This window comes from Centropristis striata, chromosome 6, assembly GCF_030273125.1.
Source record: "Centropristis striata isolate RG_2023a ecotype Rhode Island chromosome 6, C.striata_1.0, whole genome shotgun sequence".
Lineage (NCBI taxonomy): Eukaryota > Metazoa > Chordata > Actinopteri > Perciformes > Serranidae > Centropristis > Centropristis striata.
The window spans coordinates 10,891,472-10,913,566 of NC_081522.1; the positions used below are offsets into that span (position 1 = coordinate 10,891,472).

At 40.4% G+C, this 22,095-nt stretch overlaps 1 protein-coding gene across 1 annotated transcript in view; it reads left to right on the plus strand.

Moving 5' to 3' along the window:
* The window catches only part of syt7a (synaptotagmin VIIa), a 91,858-nt gene that overhangs the window by 20,329 nt on the left and 49,434 nt on the right, over positions 1-22,095 (plus strand). The window contains exon 2 of the mRNA XM_059335809.1: positions 15,250-15,353. Within this exon, the coding sequence (XP_059191792.1) occupies positions 15,250-15,353 (104 nt within the window). The remainder of the gene's footprint in view (positions 1-15,249; positions 15,354-22,095) is intronic.

Here is a 22,095-nt window from a genome sequence, read left to right on the forward strand (position 1 = left end):
TTCTTTACCCACTTGGCAATCATTACAGTCTGCAACAACGTGCAAAAAGATTCACAGTCGGTAAAGGGGAGAAATGAGTGATATGAGCGATGAGTAAGCCTGCTTTTGCATTGAAAAGCTCTGAGCATCTGTAGGCCTGCATGCCCATACTCGCTCTCTGTCTTCCTACGGCCAGGCTACACGGCCACAGCCAGCCATACGCGTGGTCTCCTCTCCCCCTCTCCCCCCAGCCTCCAGCCTGCCAGCCCCCAACTAGCACAGCCTGGAGGTAGGGCATGCTGGCAGTCCTCTGCGTTTGATTTTTCTTTCTGGACTAATCCTATTTTGGGTGCTTTTTGAGCAAAGGTTTGCACAATCTCTCCAGGCCAGATGCAGGAAGGAGTGACAATTCAGACCCCTCCCCCCTCCATATTATTACATCATGCATTTGTGACCACTCATCCATACATCACGGAAGTGGCACTTGTTATTTTACCGGTCATTGGAGACGAGGGGTTGAGGGTCCAAAAGCGGAAGCAGAAATCTGTGTGTTGTATGTGCTGTTCCTCTTCCCCCATTCTCCCTCGTCTCAGGTCCTGTTCTCCACGACTGTCAGCCCACACAGGAATCCTCCAGAACAGCCTGCTGGTGAATCACCCTGCATCCACAGGCTAAGCACGGCACACGTTATAACAATTACACAAATAGGCATGGACATATACCCACACACACACACACACACACACACACACACACACACGCACACATACACTCACACACTTGCCCCTGAACCTTACATTTCATCTGTGCATCAATTAATGTTTTGAAACGGTATAGTGTTAGCCACTTTGCACATACTCGTTAGATTACTGTCAGGAATTTGTGTAAAACCATTTCATTAACTGGTGAATAGCCACTGAGGGAGCTTCTTTCTTTCTTTTTTTCTAAATATATAATTAGCATTGTGGGAGGGAGTCTGAGCCTTGGGATTTTCATTGCAAACGACGACTGCCTCTCTGTAGTTGTTGTGTGTTTGATAAATAAAGATCTTGAACTTGATTTTCAAACAGAAGTGCCGTGTTTAGTCACAAATGCCTACAAAGCACCAAACGCTTCATCCAATGTTTATTTTTCTTTTCTGATTTAATTGCATTGTTTTTCTATGTAAAAGTGGTTGTGATGAAGCATATTTTTATGCCTCAGTGCTGGCGACAGACATAGCCAGAGACTTTATGTTTTCTGGCCGTCCGTTTGTCCGTCAGTCTCATAATTGCGATATCTCAGGAACGCCTGGAGGGAATTTCTTCAAATGCGGCACAAAAGTCCACTTGAACTCAAAGATTGATTGATGGGATATTTGAGGTCAAAGGTTAAGGTCACTCTGACTTCACAAAAGATTTGTTTTGGTCAAGAATTCAGAAGCTAATTATGACATAATTTAACACAAATATTCACACATATTTCTCACAGATTTTTTTTTATTTCAAAGGTCAAAAGACAACTTGAATGTGACATCATAATATTTTGCAAAAACACTTTTCTGGCCATTATTTAATGCCATAACAAGAGGAGAATTATGGTCAGATACTGAAATGGTTACATTTATATTCTGCCTTGAAACTAATTATTTGAGTGATATGAGTTGAAGCATCCATTTTTATTTTTTTTAAGAATTTGTAGCATTGTTGTTATATCTGAAGCATTGTTTAATGTAACAGCTATGAATGAGTCTGGATAGAAATGGAAAAAGAAGCTGACTGAATGGTTGAGGCAGATCTGTTCATTCTTTTGGCTAAAAGCTGAAAGCAGGTATGATTTACCATGTTCACTTATAGTTTAGGGTGTTGGCATGCAAACATTTTATAATTAGCACAAAATACAGCTAAGGCTGATAGAAATGTAATTATCTTTGGTTTATGACCAAATTCCTGCAAGATCTAAAAAAAAAAAAGGAAAATTTTGATGATGCAAAATAAAAAAAGGATCCTGAGAGGAACTTGGACATGTGCACCAAAATTAATGGTAATCCATTCAATAATTGTTGAGCTATTTCTGTTTGAATCAAAGTGAGTGACTAACTGACTGATGCTAACAGCGTGGCTAAAGATGTCTTCTGAAAGTGGAAAAAACAAAAATGACCTGTTTTAATACAACCAAATCTCCTCTACCAATCTATCAGGAACCACTGTTTGTTCGTGGATAGCTTTGTGTTCTCAAGAGCCCCTCAATTGGCTTAAAGGTCAGGTTGCATACAAATCACACAATCGCCCTGTTTGTCCTTTTAGTAATTTAACAGAGCTCATAGAGACATGGGGCTGAGAGGCTGCTTCAACAGCACGCGTTATTCTTTGCCTTCTCCATCTGGCCCATTACACATAACGAGAGTTATAGCTCTCTTGAAGAGACTTAATAAATCAACCAAGGATCAGGTTAGTTCTGCTTCTTTGTTTTTCATTCCAATCACAATAAATAATGCTCGTAATGCCTGTTAGATTGTTTGTGATGAGTTACTTTGCATGTGCCCAGGTCAGGCTCGCCCACAACTCTCTGAGCTCCCAAGAAGGCACCAGGTAAATTGAGAAAGTGATGGAAAACAAAGCTGCAACGTGCTTTAATCATATATTTGTTGTAGAAATTTTGTGCTTCTCATTATTACCCTGCCAAAGAGACACTTGAGGTGATTTCTAGTAATAACTTAAATCTCCTCTCTTTCTCGCTCTCCTGTCTGAACTCACACTCCCGTTATTATTTCCCCCCTCAGCTACGCCTGCAATAGTTAGCCAAATGACATCCTTGTCATGATGTAAGGGTGATAATGTCAAGTAGGTGTGAGAGCTGCGCGTGTGTGTCACTCTGCTTAATGGCAGCAGCCAAGCTGGCCATTTATTCTCTGCTGCCCTGCCAGCCAGATGGAATACATCACTGTATTGGTGGACGTGACAAACAGTGACATCCTGCACGCTGCTGCAGGTATTATGGCCAGTCATGATCTCCGAGGTGATATTGACCACAGCAACAGCAGAGGCTCATATACAACAGCTACTATTAATGTGGTTGGGAGTAAGAATTAAGACAAGCTATTACAGTATGGAGAGAGGCTAAAATGTCCTCAGGTGCTGTGTAATTGAGTTAACGTGGAAGGAAAATTACAGGCTGCTCCCAGCAGAAGCGAGGGACCGGTAGTTGTGGAAAACTATATTTCCCATGAGCTCTTGACTGTATCCTGCTGCGAGCAAGCAGCTGCATGGCATCGTCAATATGTCTCAGTCTGCTGGGTACTACCCAGCCGTAAATTGCTGACAGTTATACAAGTGCACACATCAATGAGCAGTCAAGCAACAGACAGCAGTGCTGAAGGCCCGTCCAAAAGTGACCCTCTGCTTATGAAGCACAATTATGTTTATATAGAGCTGGCTGTCTGCAAAAAGTAAAACTTATTCTGGAGAGCGTATTAATTTAAAAAAAAATAATTATTAAATGTGTTTTTTGGAAGAAACCCACCTATGACTCAGAGGAAGCAGATACATTAAAACCTACAGTAGATGTTATGGGATATATTTCATTACTTTAATTTGTCCTTGCCCTGACATTGGCAGATGCTAATGAGAGTTATTTTCCGTGGTGTCTGTCCAGCTGGAGTCTAAAAGGAGAGGGGTATTTAAATCTCCTCCTGACACAGAGCCAATGTAGTGTAGTCCCAGGGGCCTCCGCTCCGTCCACAGCGCTGAAGAGGACAGGATCACTTCGAACACAGTGGAGCTTTACCGTTAATGCACAGCGGCTGACAAGAAAGGTCACCTGGGGAGGAAGGTGGTCACTGGAGGAATGGGATTTTCTTTTCCATCTGATGAGAACAGCGGCCACTGAGCAAATATAATGCACCCTGTAGAGGAGTAACTCTGCTCTCCTTTTGCACTCCTATGACAGTGTAAATTACTGTTCGGCAGCCTGTTGCACATCCAACACCAGACCCATTATTTCTTCCACAGCCACCTTTTGGCGTCCCTCGCTTAGCTGTCGCGCACTTGTCCATCCTCCCCTCATCAGCGCTCCTGACACCAGATGTGAGAAGGTTTGTGGTCACAGGCGAGGCAGAGCGATCAGTCATCACACCAGCCCAGGGTACAAGTTAGTCAGTGTGAGGTTTTGACTCCAGGGAAAGTGAGTGCCACTTGCAGAAAAGACAAAAAATATAGGCGTACATACAGACACTCACAAACATCAAGTCTTGTGAGGTCTCATTTAGTGGCTCTTTTATGGAGTTTTCAGGAAATGACTTTCGCTGAGTTCGTACCACTCTCACCTCTAGCTGGAGGCGAGGGTTTGCCATGTCCTGGCTTTTTACTGCCTGCTCTGTCCAGACAGGTAATAAAATGCTTTTTTACAAGCAGTCTTTAATTGAATAGAGCATGCAAAGGTAGAGGCCTCCAGGTAGTCATAAATCTGAATTAATTCATTTATGACAAATGGAGTCCGCCTGGCATTTCCACATGAACTTTGCCCGACAGATGTGTGTCAGTTTTGCTCGTGAGTAATCATGTAAATGTCTTAAGCTAAGCCCATTGTGTAGCTGCGTGGTGTTTGATGAGATTTCATAAAACCATAGCAGTGATGCTTGAGAGTAGGCCGCTTCACTGTCATTTGACTGTCATTTAACTGTCATTCAATTAAACTTGCACTTGTCCTGCCAATACTTTAATTACACCCTTAATAATTGTTTTCCCTTTTTTGAAGGAGTGAGAATATTTAGGCTGATATTTTCCTGTGAAGAGGGGCACTGGAAATTGGACATGGATACTAAAACATGCACACACACACACACACACACACACACACGCGAGCACACACACACATGAGCACACATACCATGAGTGCATGTGACTCTGCCCTGTATCCTTAGGCAAATACAATTGACTTTGACTTGGATTAGATTTTATAATGCCACCCACATAATACATCTGGAGCATCCGAGACCTCTTTGTCTTGGTTGATGTCACCAGCAGTGAGCTGATGATGTGGGCAGATGGGGACTGTAGGCCTGTATGCATATGCACAAGCTTCACAAATTGCTCCTCAATAGCATTACAGTTGAGTCGCTCTTCCCTGACTCCCACTCTGCTTTTTCCTGCACCATTCTCTCTCCACTTTCTTGGTTCCTTTACATTCCCAAAGCGCATGTGTTCCCACTCATGTCACCGTACTTAAGCTGTGTCAAGTGGAAGAGTATGTGTGCATTAGTGTTTGCAGTTTTAAGCACATGCGATGGTATCATTTTTCTTTTTTTACAAAGGCTTTTTTCCCTTAAAACACAACTTTGAGTGCAGATGGCAAAGGTGATACAGCAATGAATTAGAAGTTAGTGTACATTAGAGCTCAGAGGACAAGAAGGTGATAGAAAGTGAACATGGAGGGGGTCCAGGAAATCTGACAAAATGTTTGGCACAACTCTCAAGACTCAATTAAGGCCATCCATCCATTAGCTATAGTCACTTACCCATGAGGGGACTGTAGAGGCGGGGCACACCGGGACAAGTCGCCAGTCAATCACAGGGCTGACACAGTCGAAGTGGAAGATGTGGGACCTTTGCAGAACTTGCTAATCGGCCACTTGCCAAATGCTTAATGTAAAACTAAACAAAAACAAGAGCAAAAGTGTAAGAATGGATTATTCTGTGTGTTTATCTGCTCTAATGTAAGCTGCAAATGTTTGCACATCGGCCAAACTAACTTACTGCCAACAGTGGTTACTGGGTGTTATTTTCAAGGCCAAGAAGCGTATCATTTTCTGACTGCAGGAGGTTGTATTACACTGTGCGGTTACAGGTTAAAGATGATATCACATGTTTAGGCTAAAGTTAGCAGCTCTGACCTGCTCTTTATTGGATTATATTGGGAAGTTTGCTCTCCGACAAAGAGAGTTACCTTTGCCAAAATCATCCTCCTCGCCTTTCTCTTGTAAAAGTGATTTACATATTTCCTTTTAAACTCATAATGCTTTAACCAACAATGCAATACAATACTTTTTCTGTTTTTCATCCTGAGTTTTGCCAGGGACATGTAGCTTTATATTATGGTGAGTTCACAATTTTCACCTTGAGTTGGTCGCACAAGTTTGACCACTGAACCATACTGGCATCATTTGTGTTTATTCTCATTCAGTGTTTCACAGCAATGTTTCTTTATGTCATTAACCATGGTCGAAATAACCACTATTGCGGCTTTGAACCTGTTGTCCCAGATACTTCAAATCAAACAGCTGAGTGAATCTCACTACCTTCTCCAGGAGCTGTGTCTGGATGACTGCCACCACAGTGTTACTACAGTGGTGTGAACTCAAAATAAACAGATTTTGTTGTGATTTAATTGAAATAGATGGAGAGGAAGTATGCTGGAATAACTTAATCATGATAACAAAGTATAAAAAACTCTATGATCCATGCTTTCTGCATGTAATTTGGATCAAACAGGGCTATGATATGCAATAGGATCTCAACATTGATGGGCTTTCGTGACACGGCATATTTTTGTGAATTGAGTTGAAAAATATGTGAATGACCCAAATATCTACCTGTGTCTTTGCACTGACTTTGAATGTTATTGAACCATGTGAAAATATCGCTTCCTATTTGGTGTGAACACACCATTAACCTCAGTCTTTTAGCATGACATCATGCATGTAGCCATTAATTGTATATTAAAGACCCTTTTATAGGATTTTCACTTTAGGGTTGGAAAAAGAACCAGCAGTTTGTCAAAGGCAGTGATTTTAATCAACCCCTGTGCTAAATCAAACACCCATTAATTCAAAGAAGAAAGAATTTCAAGCAGTAAATCTGAACAAAAAGCTCCACAGGCACAGCAACATTAAATAAAGGGGAGCAGAGCTAAGCGAAGGATCAATTGTTGTAATAATGAACCTATGACAAGGTGGAAAAAGAAGGAGACACCAGGGCAGAAGTGTAGTAAAACAACTCAGTGAGGAGCTGTTTTATTGTGAACCCTAACCTTGCTCGCAACAAATAAAATAGACTATTCATAGGCAATTTAATGCCTGTGAACTTGGAATAATGTTAGTCATGGTTGACTTAGTTTACAGCTCACAAGCTCATTACCGAGACGGACACTAGTCTACCTCCAGAGTATCAACAGCCACCATGTGGACTTAAGTCAATAAAGTCAAGGGCATCAGTGGGACTGGTGAGTAATAGGTTGTTTTTAACTGTGTGAGGAGGCCATAACATCTTAAAGCTCTGGGGGCACTAAACAGGAGGAGCTCATTCAGCTTGATCAGGTTTCTGGAATAACAGCCATTTGTCCCCGTGTGACACTCAAGGCAGCAGGTGAAAGTGGGAAGAGTAGTTTGAGATGAGCAGAAAGGTGAAGCCAAGATGTAGAGGATAATCAGTGATCATATTTCTCAATATTTACCTCAGTGCTGACAGATCTGGCACAGCCAAATATGTAATTAGCTGGTAAACTGCACTGACAAACGTGCATCACTGAAATAATATCCAAGCAGGCAGATGAGTTAGCCTTTTCTAAAGTAGCATTTTAGCGTCATCTGGTAATATATGGCTATAATCCATTATTAATGTGTGTTTGATGAGAGCTAGAGGCACTTACAAATTGGAAAACAAGTGGGCCTGTGAGGAGGCAGTGGAAGAGTGTCCTTGGTAAATGTGTTGAGTCCTTTCTTGTGGCTTACATATGAAAGTCATCCATTTCAATCTGACCAGTTAATTCAGTCTTTGTGAGGCAGAGCTGCGGGAGACACTGATAGATTAACTGATAGATCAAGGCCGTGCATACTGTATAAAGTCCTGATCAAAGACATCAGGAGAATTAGATGTAATCAAAATGTTATCTTTGCCACTCATCAATAATTTAATTTAAAGTAGATACTATTCATTTACTTCCCACTGAGATTATGGCAGTAAAGCAAATTGGTGTGTTTTGATTTCTGTTTCTGGAAAGTGAGAGCATCACTATTTTTATTTTTTACAACAACACGTCACATATAATTAAATCATGGGGCTCCTTCTGAGGGACAGTAGCTGCCCAAAGTAGTATATATATGTGTATATATGTATATATATATATATATATATATATATATATATATATATAAATATGTGTGTATATGTATGTATATATATATAAATATGTGTGTATATGTATGTATATATATGTGTGTATATATATATATATATATATATATATATATATATATATATATATATATATATATACAGGGGTGATTCTGTACATAGCTCTTAAAAAATCCTGTAAAATATTCAGTAATCACACACTCATTATTTTTGCCGTATATCATTTTAACAGTGTTATGCAGCAGGACTTACTATGCAGAAGTTAAGTCTGTTTACTGAGCGTCTTACTGCAAGCAGCTGCTGGTTGTTTTTTTTGCAGACACTCCTCAGTATTTACCATTACCATACAGTTGATACGAAAACAGTATTTCTAAAATGTTTTATTAATGTGGATATTTTGTATGTTGAGACTCAAATAATTACATTAAAATGGTCAGTACATGTTGCGTATGTAGAAATGTTGCGTTCACTCAATTCACATAAGGATTTGTGTTTTCCTTTTCTCAAACAAAAACATCCTCATTTTAGTTTTAGAATAAAAAAATAAAAAAAGTAATGATGTGGATGTAGCCTTAGCGTGCTGGACAAAAATAGCATCTGCTGTATTTCAGTTACTTTTAATACAGTATATTAATATCAGCTGTGTGGCAGAGTCAGAAAAATAACTATATTAAAACATTATCACAGCTTCAGTTCACTTACACCCCAAGTGTCCAGATCCCCTTGGCTTTTCTGGGTGATTCACCCATTCAGTGTCAGAGGTGCTAATAAGATGATGGTGCCATTATAGGTGACACCAGGCATGTGTCACATGACGTCTTGCTGGTCCAGTTCCAGCCCGGCTTGTCACTGGGCTGAGATGGATCTTATCCCTCATCTGAGAGCAGACAGAACGTGGGTGGCAGTCCTCTTACTCTCACTGTGAAACAGCCTCTGTGACAGCACAGCAGTGCTGCAGCTGAGCCACAGGGAGCATATAGGGACAGAGGACGGGCAAAGCTCCCTGTAGCCTAAAGGGGATGCAAGAGACACTCACTCTCACCACAGGTGCTCTCCACCTGTCAAAATTTCACTAGTTGCTCTACACTTCCCTGTGATTTGCAACACATGGGGCTCCAGTGTCCATTGTGAACTGAGACTTTAAAGTGGTTGAAGGTTCATTGCAAGAATTATGTCAGTCATTTCCCTGTTTACTGCAAATTGCATAAACTCAACATTTCTGCCGTCAATTTCCTAAAGCGGGCCACAGACGGTTAGATGAATGGATGTTCGCTATACCTTCTAGATCAATTCGCTTTTCTGACCTTTGCTGCCAACATGCTTGAGATAGATAATCCATCACCGAAAAACATTAAATTGTCAATGTTGTTTCTCAAAATTATTGTTGCATGGTAATGTTGCAGTGACACCCGAGATTTAGTGGGAGTTCCCTGCCAAAGTCAAACTCAGGAGCACAAATGATAAACAGACATGAATGTGTTGTCACAGATCGTGCAAATTTGTAGATTCATGCATAAAAAAAAAAGTGAATGTACATTAATGCATGTCCAATCCTAGTTGATAATGGGCAGGAGGTGGGGTGAAGGTAGGACAGGTAGCTGTCACAGAGCTGACACATTTGGGCTCTCGTCCACACCTACAGGCAATTTAGAATCACCTGCTAGCCTAAGCTGCATGTTTTTGGACTGTGGGAGGAAGCTGGAATACCCGGAGAAAAACCATGGTGACATGAGGAGAACATGCCTCCACACAGAAGGGCTCTGAGCCAGGTCCCAGAGTCCCAGTTCATCCATGTGAGAGTTTAGGCTTGGACATACTTTCTGTATTCTGCATCTGCGGACAGCTGTGAACTCTCCACCGCTGTTTTAGCTGAGAGGTTGTCAGCTGCATGTCTGCCTGGCTGACCCTGTGTAGTATGACGGCCAATTTAACCCACCAGTCCTCATCGATATGGTGGCGTGTGCCACATAGTTTGTGAGCCAACTTGCATTTAGCACAAGTGGTTGCATGTGTGGCCCCTGTGAATAGTATTCTAATCTAAGTTTTGCTTTAAAAGTAGACAGCAATCATGCAAAGTATACATCTGTAAAACTGTCCACTAAGAATCTATTGAGCCCAACAACATGCTGTTACCAACCACCAACAAGCAACAGGAAAAGTTGAGAAAAAACCCTACCGGCTTGACAATCCCCTAACCTTGTCCCTCACAGTTGAAACTATGTGTTTTAGAAAATGAAGCATGACTCTGCAACTGTAGAATAGTTTAGAGGGTATCTGACATTTTCACAGAGCTGCAGTGTTTTTTGGGGTTGTAAATCAAAAACAAATACTGATGCCCAGTGGTACATTTGTTCAAATAGCTATGGGAAGGTTTCACAATGATGTCTGCATGGAGGAGAGAACTGTCAATCATTTGTCAAACATCCCACTTGAAGTGACGTTCTGTCTCAAGCAAACGCCTATTGAGCCTTGGCAGACTGGCTGGCTTTGCAGCAACAGTAAAAAGAGCTAAAACTTGCCAAAACAATAGCTCATCTTTGGAGCATGCCACATCACTGGTAGCTGCCACCTCTGAGCTCTCTGTGTAAAATGTCACCTCGTCAGTTTATTTGACAATGATGTTATTTACCTGGAACCATTGTAATTATTCATTTTATCCACATCTCCCTTCTTGAATCAATTTTACACTCTTCCCACACAAATTATTTTGTGCGACTGAGCGAGGCAGAAATATTTAGATTGAACGCCTTCAAATACATGTGCTGTTTACAACCACACAGTCTTTTGTCCTGAGAAATAACTCCAAAACTAAAGCAATAAACTGCAGCGTAGAATTGAGCCAGAAGGTAGATGGAAGCAATTTGAAACACTCAGTATCACAATATTAACTAGAAGCATATAACATTTTGCAGTTGCACACAGATTTTGCCTCATAGGGGACAGACTGTAAAGACATCTGAGTGACATCTGAGGATTACCCCAGCAGCAGCTCAGTGGCTATAAAGAGGGCAAAACCCAGGCTCCAGTACAACGAGGGGGCACTTTGAAGTGGCGATAAGGCTGTGAGCTTTGCACCCAGAGCTTCTGAGGCACTGCCCTCTCCACCTCAGTCTGAGCATAAAGATGCAATGTGGCAGCTTTGCTGACTGGACACTGCTCCAGTTCCGCCTGTCCAATTAGCAATTTCTTCTACCCCTGAGGACTGGTCCCTTTCTGCTTGGCTTAGCTCACTGCATGTGGGCCAGATCACCTACATGTACAGTCCCACTCTGTGTAATGCTTGTTGTTCTCAATGCTGCTATGCACGAAGAGGCCAACCTTACTGTCTTTAAGAGGCTGTAGCTTCAGTGAAGAAACTGATATCATATGAAAGAAGGTGATCTAAGGCATCCACCAAAGTCTTGATATCTTGTTTGGAAGTGTGCACAATAACTCTTAAGTTATGCCAAATGTTAGCAAGGTAAAAAAAAAAAAAAGACATGTAATTTTCAAAGGGGGCCCGTGACCTCTGACATTAAGATATCTAAATGAATAATGTATATATGGTTACTCTTGAGTCTCCCTTTTACAGGCATGCCAACTTCATTCTAACCTGATGCACTTTTTTTTGCAAAAATCTTTTGCATGCAGTATGAATGTGTTTTTTAAAGCCTATTCTAAAAATGGTGTATTTGAATATTTCTACAAATAAAGTCACTAAACAGTCTGTGAATTGAATAAATTGGATATCACTGTAAAGCTGAGACTCTTGTGGATTAATGAGCCAATTTTTATTCATGTGTGCAGATGATAGTCCCCATAGTAGCTGTTTCATTTAAATGAGAAGTCTTTTAAAATTGAGCTCACTTCATAGAATGATCAGTTGTGACCCGTATAGGATAATCACAAGCTCATGAAACTTTACAAACACAAACTACAGACCGAGACAGAGTTATATTGACACTAAGGGGGTTTCTCTGCATTTTCTAGAACAGAGGTAATTGCCATCCAGTCACAAAAGACCCTGTCACTCCCAAATACAAAAGACGCAGTGATTTTCTTGAGGTTCTGCCTCTACGTTACACTAACATGTTCATATTTAACCTCAGCACGTCTTGGCCTCTGTTGTCCCCTTTATTGCAAGCTCATTTACACTGTCATTGTCACTACTCGACCCCGTGCATAGTGCGCTTTATTTTCTCTTTTATGTGCATATAAAAGAGATGGCCACTGAAATCTAAAACAAACAAGCGACTTTCAAGTTCAAGAGTGCTCTGACTTCTAACGGCTTCTGATCAAAGGGTTCAATGGCTTGTTCAGCTTCACTTGTCAGTTTTACTGAGTCATGCCACTTTGGATGTGATTCATCATTATCCATTGGAAGTATTTCTTACTTCCAGTTAAATATAGTGAACATTACTACAAACACAGTTCTCATTTGACATTGAGTTGAATTGTCTCTTTATTCCAGTCTCAGCATGCAAAAACATTCTTTTATCTTTCACCTTACTAATGTGTCACCTGTTTGAGTATTTCAAGCTGAAAGTTTTGTTCTGTTCAAGGGGAAAGATAAATTACATTTCATGAGTGCTGTGATAGCTGGGTATAGTGTAGGCTTCTCTTACTCTAATGATGCCTCTTTTTCTCTACAACCATGGTGCTGAAGATTTGCATATCTCCCTAATACCTCAACGCAGTATTTTTCTCTTCCTTTTATCCGTCTGCACTGCCTGCACACAGTGCTTCTCTGCAGCTTCTAAAGGAAGTTATATTCCATGAAGTGAGAATCCAGCTGTCCGTTTACTGAGTGCACTAACGTGGCTCCTGTGGATGCAGCATTTTATTTGGAGGCTTTTTACTCCCTCGGCTCTTGAGACTGACAAAGATCATAAACCATATCCTTCACCCCACCCCCCGACCTTCAGAAAGAGCACAGGACACGGGCCCTGCATCAGCCGCTGGCTTTCACAGATCCACCTGACTCTCTAAGCCCTTCAGAAATCACAGCATCCATCACTCAGCCACTTAGCACTGATGCTACCTTAGCTAGAGACCAGCTCAGCCTTCCTTGTTTGGTTTCCATCGCTGCTCGTGCTGATGTCGTGGTATCTAATGGACTCAACTTTATTGACCTCTCTGTGAATATACAGTAACAGAATATAAAGCTTGTTTCTATTTATGAACATCCATGAATAGTGATATTCATCATTCAGGAGCTAGCTGTGCTTCACTGACCCTCTCATGCTGAGGAGGACATGGACAAGCTTTTTTACCATTTGCAGTTTTTTGACTGTAGAATTACAATCAGGGGGTCACTTGTAAAGACTATTTTGCTGATTATCACTCACTATCACTATCAATCACTAGTTTGCCCATAAAGTTGGAATACTTTTGTTTTTAGATACAATCCTCTGTTAATGATAGTTTCATTTTTATTGTGATATGTTTCGAAGAGATTGATTGATAACGTTTTGAGAAAATATACACTATATATATCAATAAAAAATCTTGAACCAGCTTTATGGGCAACCATGCATCAAAATTGTGATGTAATACACTTTTTTTCATTACATTATCAGGTTAGCCTTCATTTCGCAAGTCCTGATAATGTAATAATTCCCCAATATTGTACTAATTTAACAGCAGACCACCCATTACTTGGTTTCAAGTGGTGATACTGTGTAGGCAACACTAGCTCAAGAGCTCTAGCGCCACCAACAGGTCAAAGTTGAATGTTTATTAACTTTTGACCCGTTCATCCGTTTTTCACAAACGAGGTATCCATGACACACGAATGCATTCAAAAGCTTCTTGAAATCTAAAGGTGCTTGGTGTTATACTTTATTACATTATTGGGAAATGCACTTTATTACATTATCAGGAATTTATTACATTATCAGGTTCTACACGCCTGCATTTTCCTCCAGAGGGTTAAAACACCAGTGTGTGAGCCTGGATTAACAGTAGAGGTCTAATGTCTCCTTGGTCTGAACCGTTCTGCATGAACTCTCTTTTCTGACTGCAAGTGGCCTCCGGTGTCACATCGACTTCAAAACATCAGCTGAGCCTGTGTGAAGACTGTGGAACACATTGCTGATCTGGCTCATATTTTTCCATATGAAACACGTTTACCCACCACTGTTTCTCCCTTTTCAGCTAGTCTGTTCCCCGGGGACATGGTGTGGTGGAGAATAAAGCAAAGATCTGATGGAGGAGTGAGATGAAAAGGCCAGTTGTGACAAGCAAAGCAAAGTAAGGGAAGGAGACAACAATTGGGGAGAAGACAAACCCAGTTATTGAAAGGAAAGAATGGGTGTTTGTCAGTGTTTGTCACTCAGCGGTGAGAAAATGCATCCTGACACCCGTTAATCACTGTATATTTAGGAATCAGAAATGTTAGAAGGGAAATCACTGAATTTGAATACATTAGCATCCTCCCCGCTGTGCAGATATCAAAGCTCAATGAGGCTTTATATCCTTGTCCTCTAAAGTGAAGGCCATTGAATTGTTTAAATGTGTGCAACCTGAAACGCAAAGTGCTCACAAATTTAGACCCACTTATTGTTACAGTATCATGTAAACAGACGCAGGCGCACAGGTGCAGGCGTGAAATGTCTCACACACACAAACACGCACAAACTCGACAATAGATGATGTTTTTTTATGACTCTCTTCCAGAGCCACCTCTCTCACTGGGCATCTACTGATACCCATTAATCATGAGCTCTCTTGTATTGTCAGCCGCGCCTCTCCTCCCCTCCCCTCCTCTCTGCTCTCCCTCCCTCCTCCTCCTCCTCCCTTCACTTTCAGCCTGTCAGTTAACAAGCTGTGACACCATGACAGTGATGTGTGTGCAACTGAGTGATGCCTGGCTGCAGCCCTTATTGGAAAGGTATTGAAATGCTCCGGCACGAAGGGGATAGTGATGAGATTGTATTTCTCAGCTCCTTATGACAGAATGTAAAAATGGCAGCTCTGCCCAGCTATTCAATTACACATGGAGGCTTTGTTTTGGGTTGCCCCCTTGATGACATTATTTACCGTGGCATACGATCAGCTTTGTAGCAGAAATCCCATGTTTTTATTTCACACATGATGGAGAAAATAACCATGTATGCAAAAAAGCATCACTCATGTTTTCTGCTTCCTCTTTGTGTGTGTGTGTGTGTGTTTGTGTGCACAGGCTCAGTGTCCCTCAGTGTGTTCCTGGTCTCCCTCGCAGTGACAGTGTGTGCTGTTTGGCTGGTGGCTCTTTGTGGCGTCTGTGGTTGGTGTCAACGCAAGCTGGTGAGTTTACACACACACACACACACACACACACACACACACACACACACACACATGCACATGCACACATGCGCATGCATACAAACACACAAGCTTCATTAACAGATATACTGTAGCTTCCAGTCACATTTGTTGCCATCTTAACATGCTTTAATAATCAGAGAGCCTTAATAAACACTGTCTGCTGTGATTGTACTTGAATGAGACACTTTGGTGCACTGGAGACACAACAATGTGTGCAAATATTATGAAAATCTGTGCAAATATTATGTGCAGTCCTGTTAAACTGAGAATTTTCTGTCACACGACAGTTATTAATGAAGACATATTACCCGTGGTGGAAGAAGTATTTAGATCTTTTACTTGTGGGAAAATACCAACACAGTGTGAAAATACAGTTCAAAGTAAAAATCCTGCATTCACTCCAACTCAAGTAAAAATACATAATTTTAAGCAGCAAAATGTACTTAAAGTATCACAAATATAATAAAATGAATATTTGCTCTGTCGAAAAAATTACCCCTGTGTAGTGCCTCCTGCTGGGAGCCAAGAAATGTCTATTTTTAGAAAATGAAAAAAATATATAATTTTGTAAAAATGTAGTATATTATTTGGTGGTATTAGTACATACATTGATACAATATATGTATTAGAATTACTAAGCCAAAAGAACGACATTTATGTTAATCAACATTAGAATGAAGATAACATAAACTCGGCATGCACCTTAAATGTTGTTATTGCTGTGAGGAATGTAGAATTATATGTGATCTGTCTGTGGTGATAAGCCTTATCAAATATATGTTTTTATTGTATAAGCTATTTGTTAGAGCTGACTGTGGCCATTCGTAAAGGACTTGCGTATTTCTGTAGTGATATGTATATTTTGTATGAATAACTATAAATCATTTTTAGACAATTTTTAAAATTATATTTTATTAGTGCTTGGCTTGAGAGCCACACACGCAATGAAGAGTGTCCTGAGTATGGGAAAACAACAATGTGCATGCCCAAAGCTGTTGCCAATTAAAGCGGATGGCACATGGTTGTCGCAGTAGAGCACCAGCGCTTTATACCAGAACAAATGGGAGTGTCAGCCACACACATGCATCAGGACTCATGCACTAACATGCACGCACCTCTGGGTCAGCTACCAAATCAAAGAACAGAGAAGTTCTGATTATAACACACACAGAGCGAGCGGCGGTGGAGCTGCTTTTAACTACTTTATTTACAGTTATTTACAGTCCAAGGCCCCATCAAAGGGTCACAAGATAAGCCTGGGTAGTCGAGAGATGATTAATGAGGGAGTAAAGAAGAAAAAAGAAAAGTCTGTGCTTCACACTTTTTTGTTATTCTTTGAACTGAATCCGGGCTTTTAGTGAAACATTGGATAATTTGACCTCTTTGGGCCTCAAACTGTTACATAAATAGAGAGGTTTGGATGGGAAAATAAAATGGATATACACATGCTGAATATAATTCAGTTATATAATATACATTATTCTGAAATGGGACATTCTGTATAATAAATACTTTTTACTTTTTGTACTTATATTTTCATGCTTGAATTCTTATTCTAATTTTGAATGCAGGACTGTCCTTTTAAGTATTATTACAGTGTGGTTCTTAACTACAATTCACTGTTTTTGGCTGTATTATGCTGGGTGATGTGGGGACAGGTGGCAGACATAATGGTCCATAATAATTCCTACATGCACATCTTGGTCTGTTTATATAGCCTACATAACCTCACTCGTTATGATATTCTTGGAAATAATAACCAAGCTTAGCTATAAATCTCCATGTAGAGAGATGTGTGTGGCCACACGAGCACACCAGTGCTGACTCAAACTAATGAATCTCTCAGACAAACACAGCTCCAACATCAGTAAATGATGCTGATACAGCATCAGTACCAGTCCAGTCGCTGAGGGGAAACAGAACACAGATCAAGCAGACTGACCTCTAATAGAGGGCATGTCATTGTGATTATGTGGTATGAAATGTGATTGATTAAAGGGAGGCAACCACTCATTAGGCAGACAGAGCTGTACGGCTGAGTGCCACTTCACTTGACTGATTTCTTTTAGATTTGCATGCCTTTAAAGTTAATTGATTTCTGATTCAGCCTGTGCTTGTACAACCCAGGAACAAAGGTAACACAACTATTTCAAGTTTAGTGTTGGTTCCAACTTGTTCAAGCCCATCACTGCACTGCTGTTAGACTTACTGGTCCACAGAAGGCAGGATTTGGCATTACAGCAGGCTCTGCACACCACATGCCTCTCTACATTGTGTATTTTGCATTGCCTGAATCCCCAGAAGGTTATTGTATTTAGATTACTCGTCAGTGTCTCTTTAACGTATATGAACCGGGGAGGAAATGGTCGGAGGTGACATGGGACGGTTGTACAGCAGTCACAGTATTGTTTGCTTCACTGGAACGTCAAGTTACATTTGATATTCCGCTGTAAAGTCAATGGAGCAGTGAATGACTCGTGGCTCCAGCTGTGGATTGAGGTGCTTCTGCTGCCAGCACCATAACTGCCCCGGTGTTCTCCGTGCAGATCTGCTGTAAATGTATCTTATTTAAGTCCTGTGACAGTGTCGCGCATAGAGCTGTTACTTTAAGGTTACTAATCGATTTGTCCAGAGGTTCTCAATCTATTTTTAGCCAGGGACCCCTGACAAGACATGGAATAAACAGAGAACCTCCTCACGTGTTCTTGGAATTTGACGTAGCTTATTTTTACACTGAGTTGTCTTTAGAACAACTCAGAAGAAATGTATTAGATTTCTCCTGAGTATGTTGCAGATTATAAGAGTTATAGATGTTTTTAGTTAGTAGAATATAATAAATGAACTATTATAGATTTAGAAATGTAAATTTGGTTTGTTGAACTAAAAAGCCTTATTGAAAAAAAAGGAAAAAAATAATTACCAAATATTTTGACAATTGATTTATCACTAAAGTGATTTTTCATGCAAAAATGAAAAAAAATGTATGGAGATTTCCAACATTTATCTGTTTTATATCACATTAAGTTGAATATCTTTGGACTGAAAAGCTTAGATTTTAACAATAAACGAATTGACGTAAAAATGGCTGATCATGGTTTGTCATATTTTCATTATTATTACTGCTATTATTACTGAGAATACTGCTGTTACTATCTTTTTATTATATCCACTACTACTATTATTAGTCATATGTTGCATGTATGAATCTCCCTATCATTTTGTCATTTGGATTGTCTATACCATAATTTTATTTTGTTGGTCTGTTCTGTACAAACATCTATTGCACAACACTCCGCCCTGGGAGGGGGATCCCTCCTCAGATGCTCCGCCGGAGGTTTCTTCCATTTTTTCGCTGCTAAATTGTTTTTTTTGTGGGGAGTTTTTCCTGTTCCAAAGCAAGGGTCAAAGGACAGAGGCTGTCATATGCTGTACAGATTGTAAAGTCCTGTGAGGCAAATCTGTTATTTGTGATATTAGGCGATATAAATCACTCTAAATTTAATTGAAAATAATTGTTAGTTGCACAGCAGCCACAGAGCAGAGGGAGCCTGGGATAGGTCGTTGTTCTGTTGGCCTTGTGACCTTGTGACAACCACTATCAACCACGTCCTCCCACACAAGATGATGTGCTTCTAGCTCAGTGAAGATGCTGTGTGCATGTCTTATTTTTTATTTCTTATCAGTGCATCTCACCCTGGCTCCTTCAGGGTGTGTGTTTGTGTTTGTGGTGGTGGATGGGTAACACAAAGTGGCATTACTGTGTTAATTAAGCCCTTAGTTGTCTTCGGACCACTTACTTTGGGGAAAATGTCAGCCACCCACCGGTGTTAAACCACCTTAAACACAGCTGCTTAATGTACAAAATAATAAAGTGTGACTGAGATAAATGGCAGGCTTTTCTATGATCATAAATGTGTTATTGATGATGCACTGCACTTTGACAAAGCATAAATACTAGTAATCTTGTTGAAAACATTTCCTCACATTTATATCATCCTGAAAGTGTGATGCTTTCTATATGTGACTAACAACCATGAAGGCGCAGCAGCTATACAATCTGTTACAGAAACTGTCTCTATCTCTCACTTTGATCTCTGTTATTTTCCATGGTAGCAATACATTCCCTCAACACATAATTATAATATATACAGTATCATTTGCATAAACAAGGTTACTTTCAGTAGAGAAACTCTTATTATAGATGCATACTGTATTTAGTAGACTTTAAGTCCATGCAGGATGATTTACTATGCACAAAAATGTTCTCATTAGTTCAGAAGCGCTCAATGGTTCATTTTACATAATGCCACCACAAGCCAGGCCACATCTAAAACTTTCATTTATGATGTATTCAAGTGTACTCTTTGACAGTGTCAGCTTTCATAAGAACAAATGTTTGCCTCAAGCTTCACGTGTCAGTTGCGAGTGGGCCCATGCCAGTTTTGGTTATGATTCATAGGTTAATAGACAAGACATTTTGGGTGAGTGTTGCTTTCGGTGTTTTAGCTTTGGCAACCAGTGCGATGGGTTTTATTTTAAAAGTCCTCATGTGCAGTCATCCTGAAGCCTCCCTCCTGCTTGGCTTTCTGTTATCTAAGCCCCCTGGAAAAAAACTGCACATTGAATGCTATAGTCCCCTTCTGCTGCCTGCTAAGTCTGTTTGCTGATTGCTGTTTATAGATGCATCAGCATGAAATTTTTAGAATATGTGCAGTCGGGCTGCAGCCAACCAAGGAAAATCTCAGTCGACTGAAATTCTACCTACTCTTCAACCAATGGCAGAAAACAAATCTGCATCTTATCTCTAGATTAAGTAAATCAACCACAGTATACTAAGCGCAGTCTACCTGATTTGAATTGTTTGTCCACCAAAGCATTTTTTTCAATGAGCAAGCGTATTATTTGAATCCTTTGCAATGGGAGTGAATATGAAAAAAATAGAGTGTCTGTTCTGCACTGAATGCTGGACATTTGACATTTAAAAAATATATATATATTGTTTTGAAAGAAAATTTCGGGTCGCTTGAATTTTAAATTTTTTAAAAAATGTGTGTAAAAAGCTTTGCTTTGTCACTGTCCAATCACAGTAGAGGAGGGGCGGGGCAAATACCATTAAGATCAAACATCACATCCTACATGTACAAGTTGTGAGTACACTCTATATAAAGAAGTGAAGACACATGTCTTGAACGCCCCCTGGTGGTTGGCTGCAGAACAGGTCATAAGCCCCGCCCCCTCTATGTCCATGAACATGTACATGTCAAATACATTCTTCCAAAGATTTCTGTCATTTCAGGTATTAGATCACGCTGATGCATGTTTGAGTGTTTATTTTTCTGATAAGTTTGGTTTTAATTAGTTATTTTATGCTATTAAAGAGGGTATGATGTTATGATTGACAGCTGTGATTGATTTACAGTTGGTTATGGGCGGGACCCTGAAACCACGGCTCCATCAACTGATCTCTACTGCACAGACTCTCGCCCCAAATGCGCAAGATGGCAGCGCCAGTATCTGAAATATTTTGGCTTAATTTTTGTGAGGAAGTTATAGAAATTATTATTGCTGGCTGCATGAACTAGTGGCTGGTCTGTTCTCTCTTTCTACGTTCTTCAGCCTTCCCTTGATCCAGAGCAAGTTCTCTACCTTATATTGACATTTTTTACTTATGTGATTTACAGCAACCAGACCGAACCAAAACATCTTAGCTGAGTGCTTTCAGAAGAGCGCATTGTGTTTTTAGCTGGGGTTTGGTGAACCTTTTAAAAGTAGCACCAATGAGAATTTAGTCGGACAAAAGCATATCAACCAGGAAGCCCTAAAGTGCTGAGCCATATATTTTTAATTTTGCAAGTATTCATATTTATTGGTTGATTGTGTTTGTTTTTGCATGTCAGTCTTTATTCTGTTTTTTTTTTAATTAATGAGACCCAAAAGATGGCAACAGCAACAAGAAAACAAAACAAATGGTCACATGGTCGGTAAGCCGCTGTGTTGTGGGGCTGCTGATTGTCAGCAGGGGCTCGTGTTGTAGGTGTTGGGTGGGATTTTGAGATATCAGAGGTGGTGCAGCTAACATCTGTTTGAGCAGCAGTGGCTGTTTGGCATTCAGAAACCCTCTGCCTGCTCCTGTGAGCCCTGTGCTGTTTGATCCGTGACATAGTTGTGAGCGGAGTTGAGATTGGCCCTGACCAGATTCACAGCCTGATTCAATCCCTGTTGAGCTTGTATCAACAAGCTCCAGTATTTTAGTTGCATTAACTGGGAGTTAGGAGTTCACAGTTGTTTGGAGGATCATAGTAATTACGCCAATCAGAGGAGAGTGAAGATGTGAAAATCAATAATTACAGAATTTTGAAGGAGAATTGTCGCAAGCATTGGGAATATTATAATTCAAGCACATTATGTGGATCCAAAGCAGTGACCCGTCGATTTAAGTGACAGATAGTGTTGGCAGCGTTCCTGGTGATGTGTAAATTTTACGTCTGTGTGATTAAATGCTTCACGATGTCAGCAAGTACGACACAAGAACACAGGTAAATAAAAAAGATTGTTTTGACAGATGCGAAAAAACGAATGATCGCCTGATGATTTAGCAGCGGACGACCATTTTAATAGTGAACTCCTCTCTAATTATGGTGTGATGTGGGTAATATTGAGCGAGCATGTAGACTCTTGCTGCCTGCTAATTCACAGCAAACAAACACAGCTGGGTGTT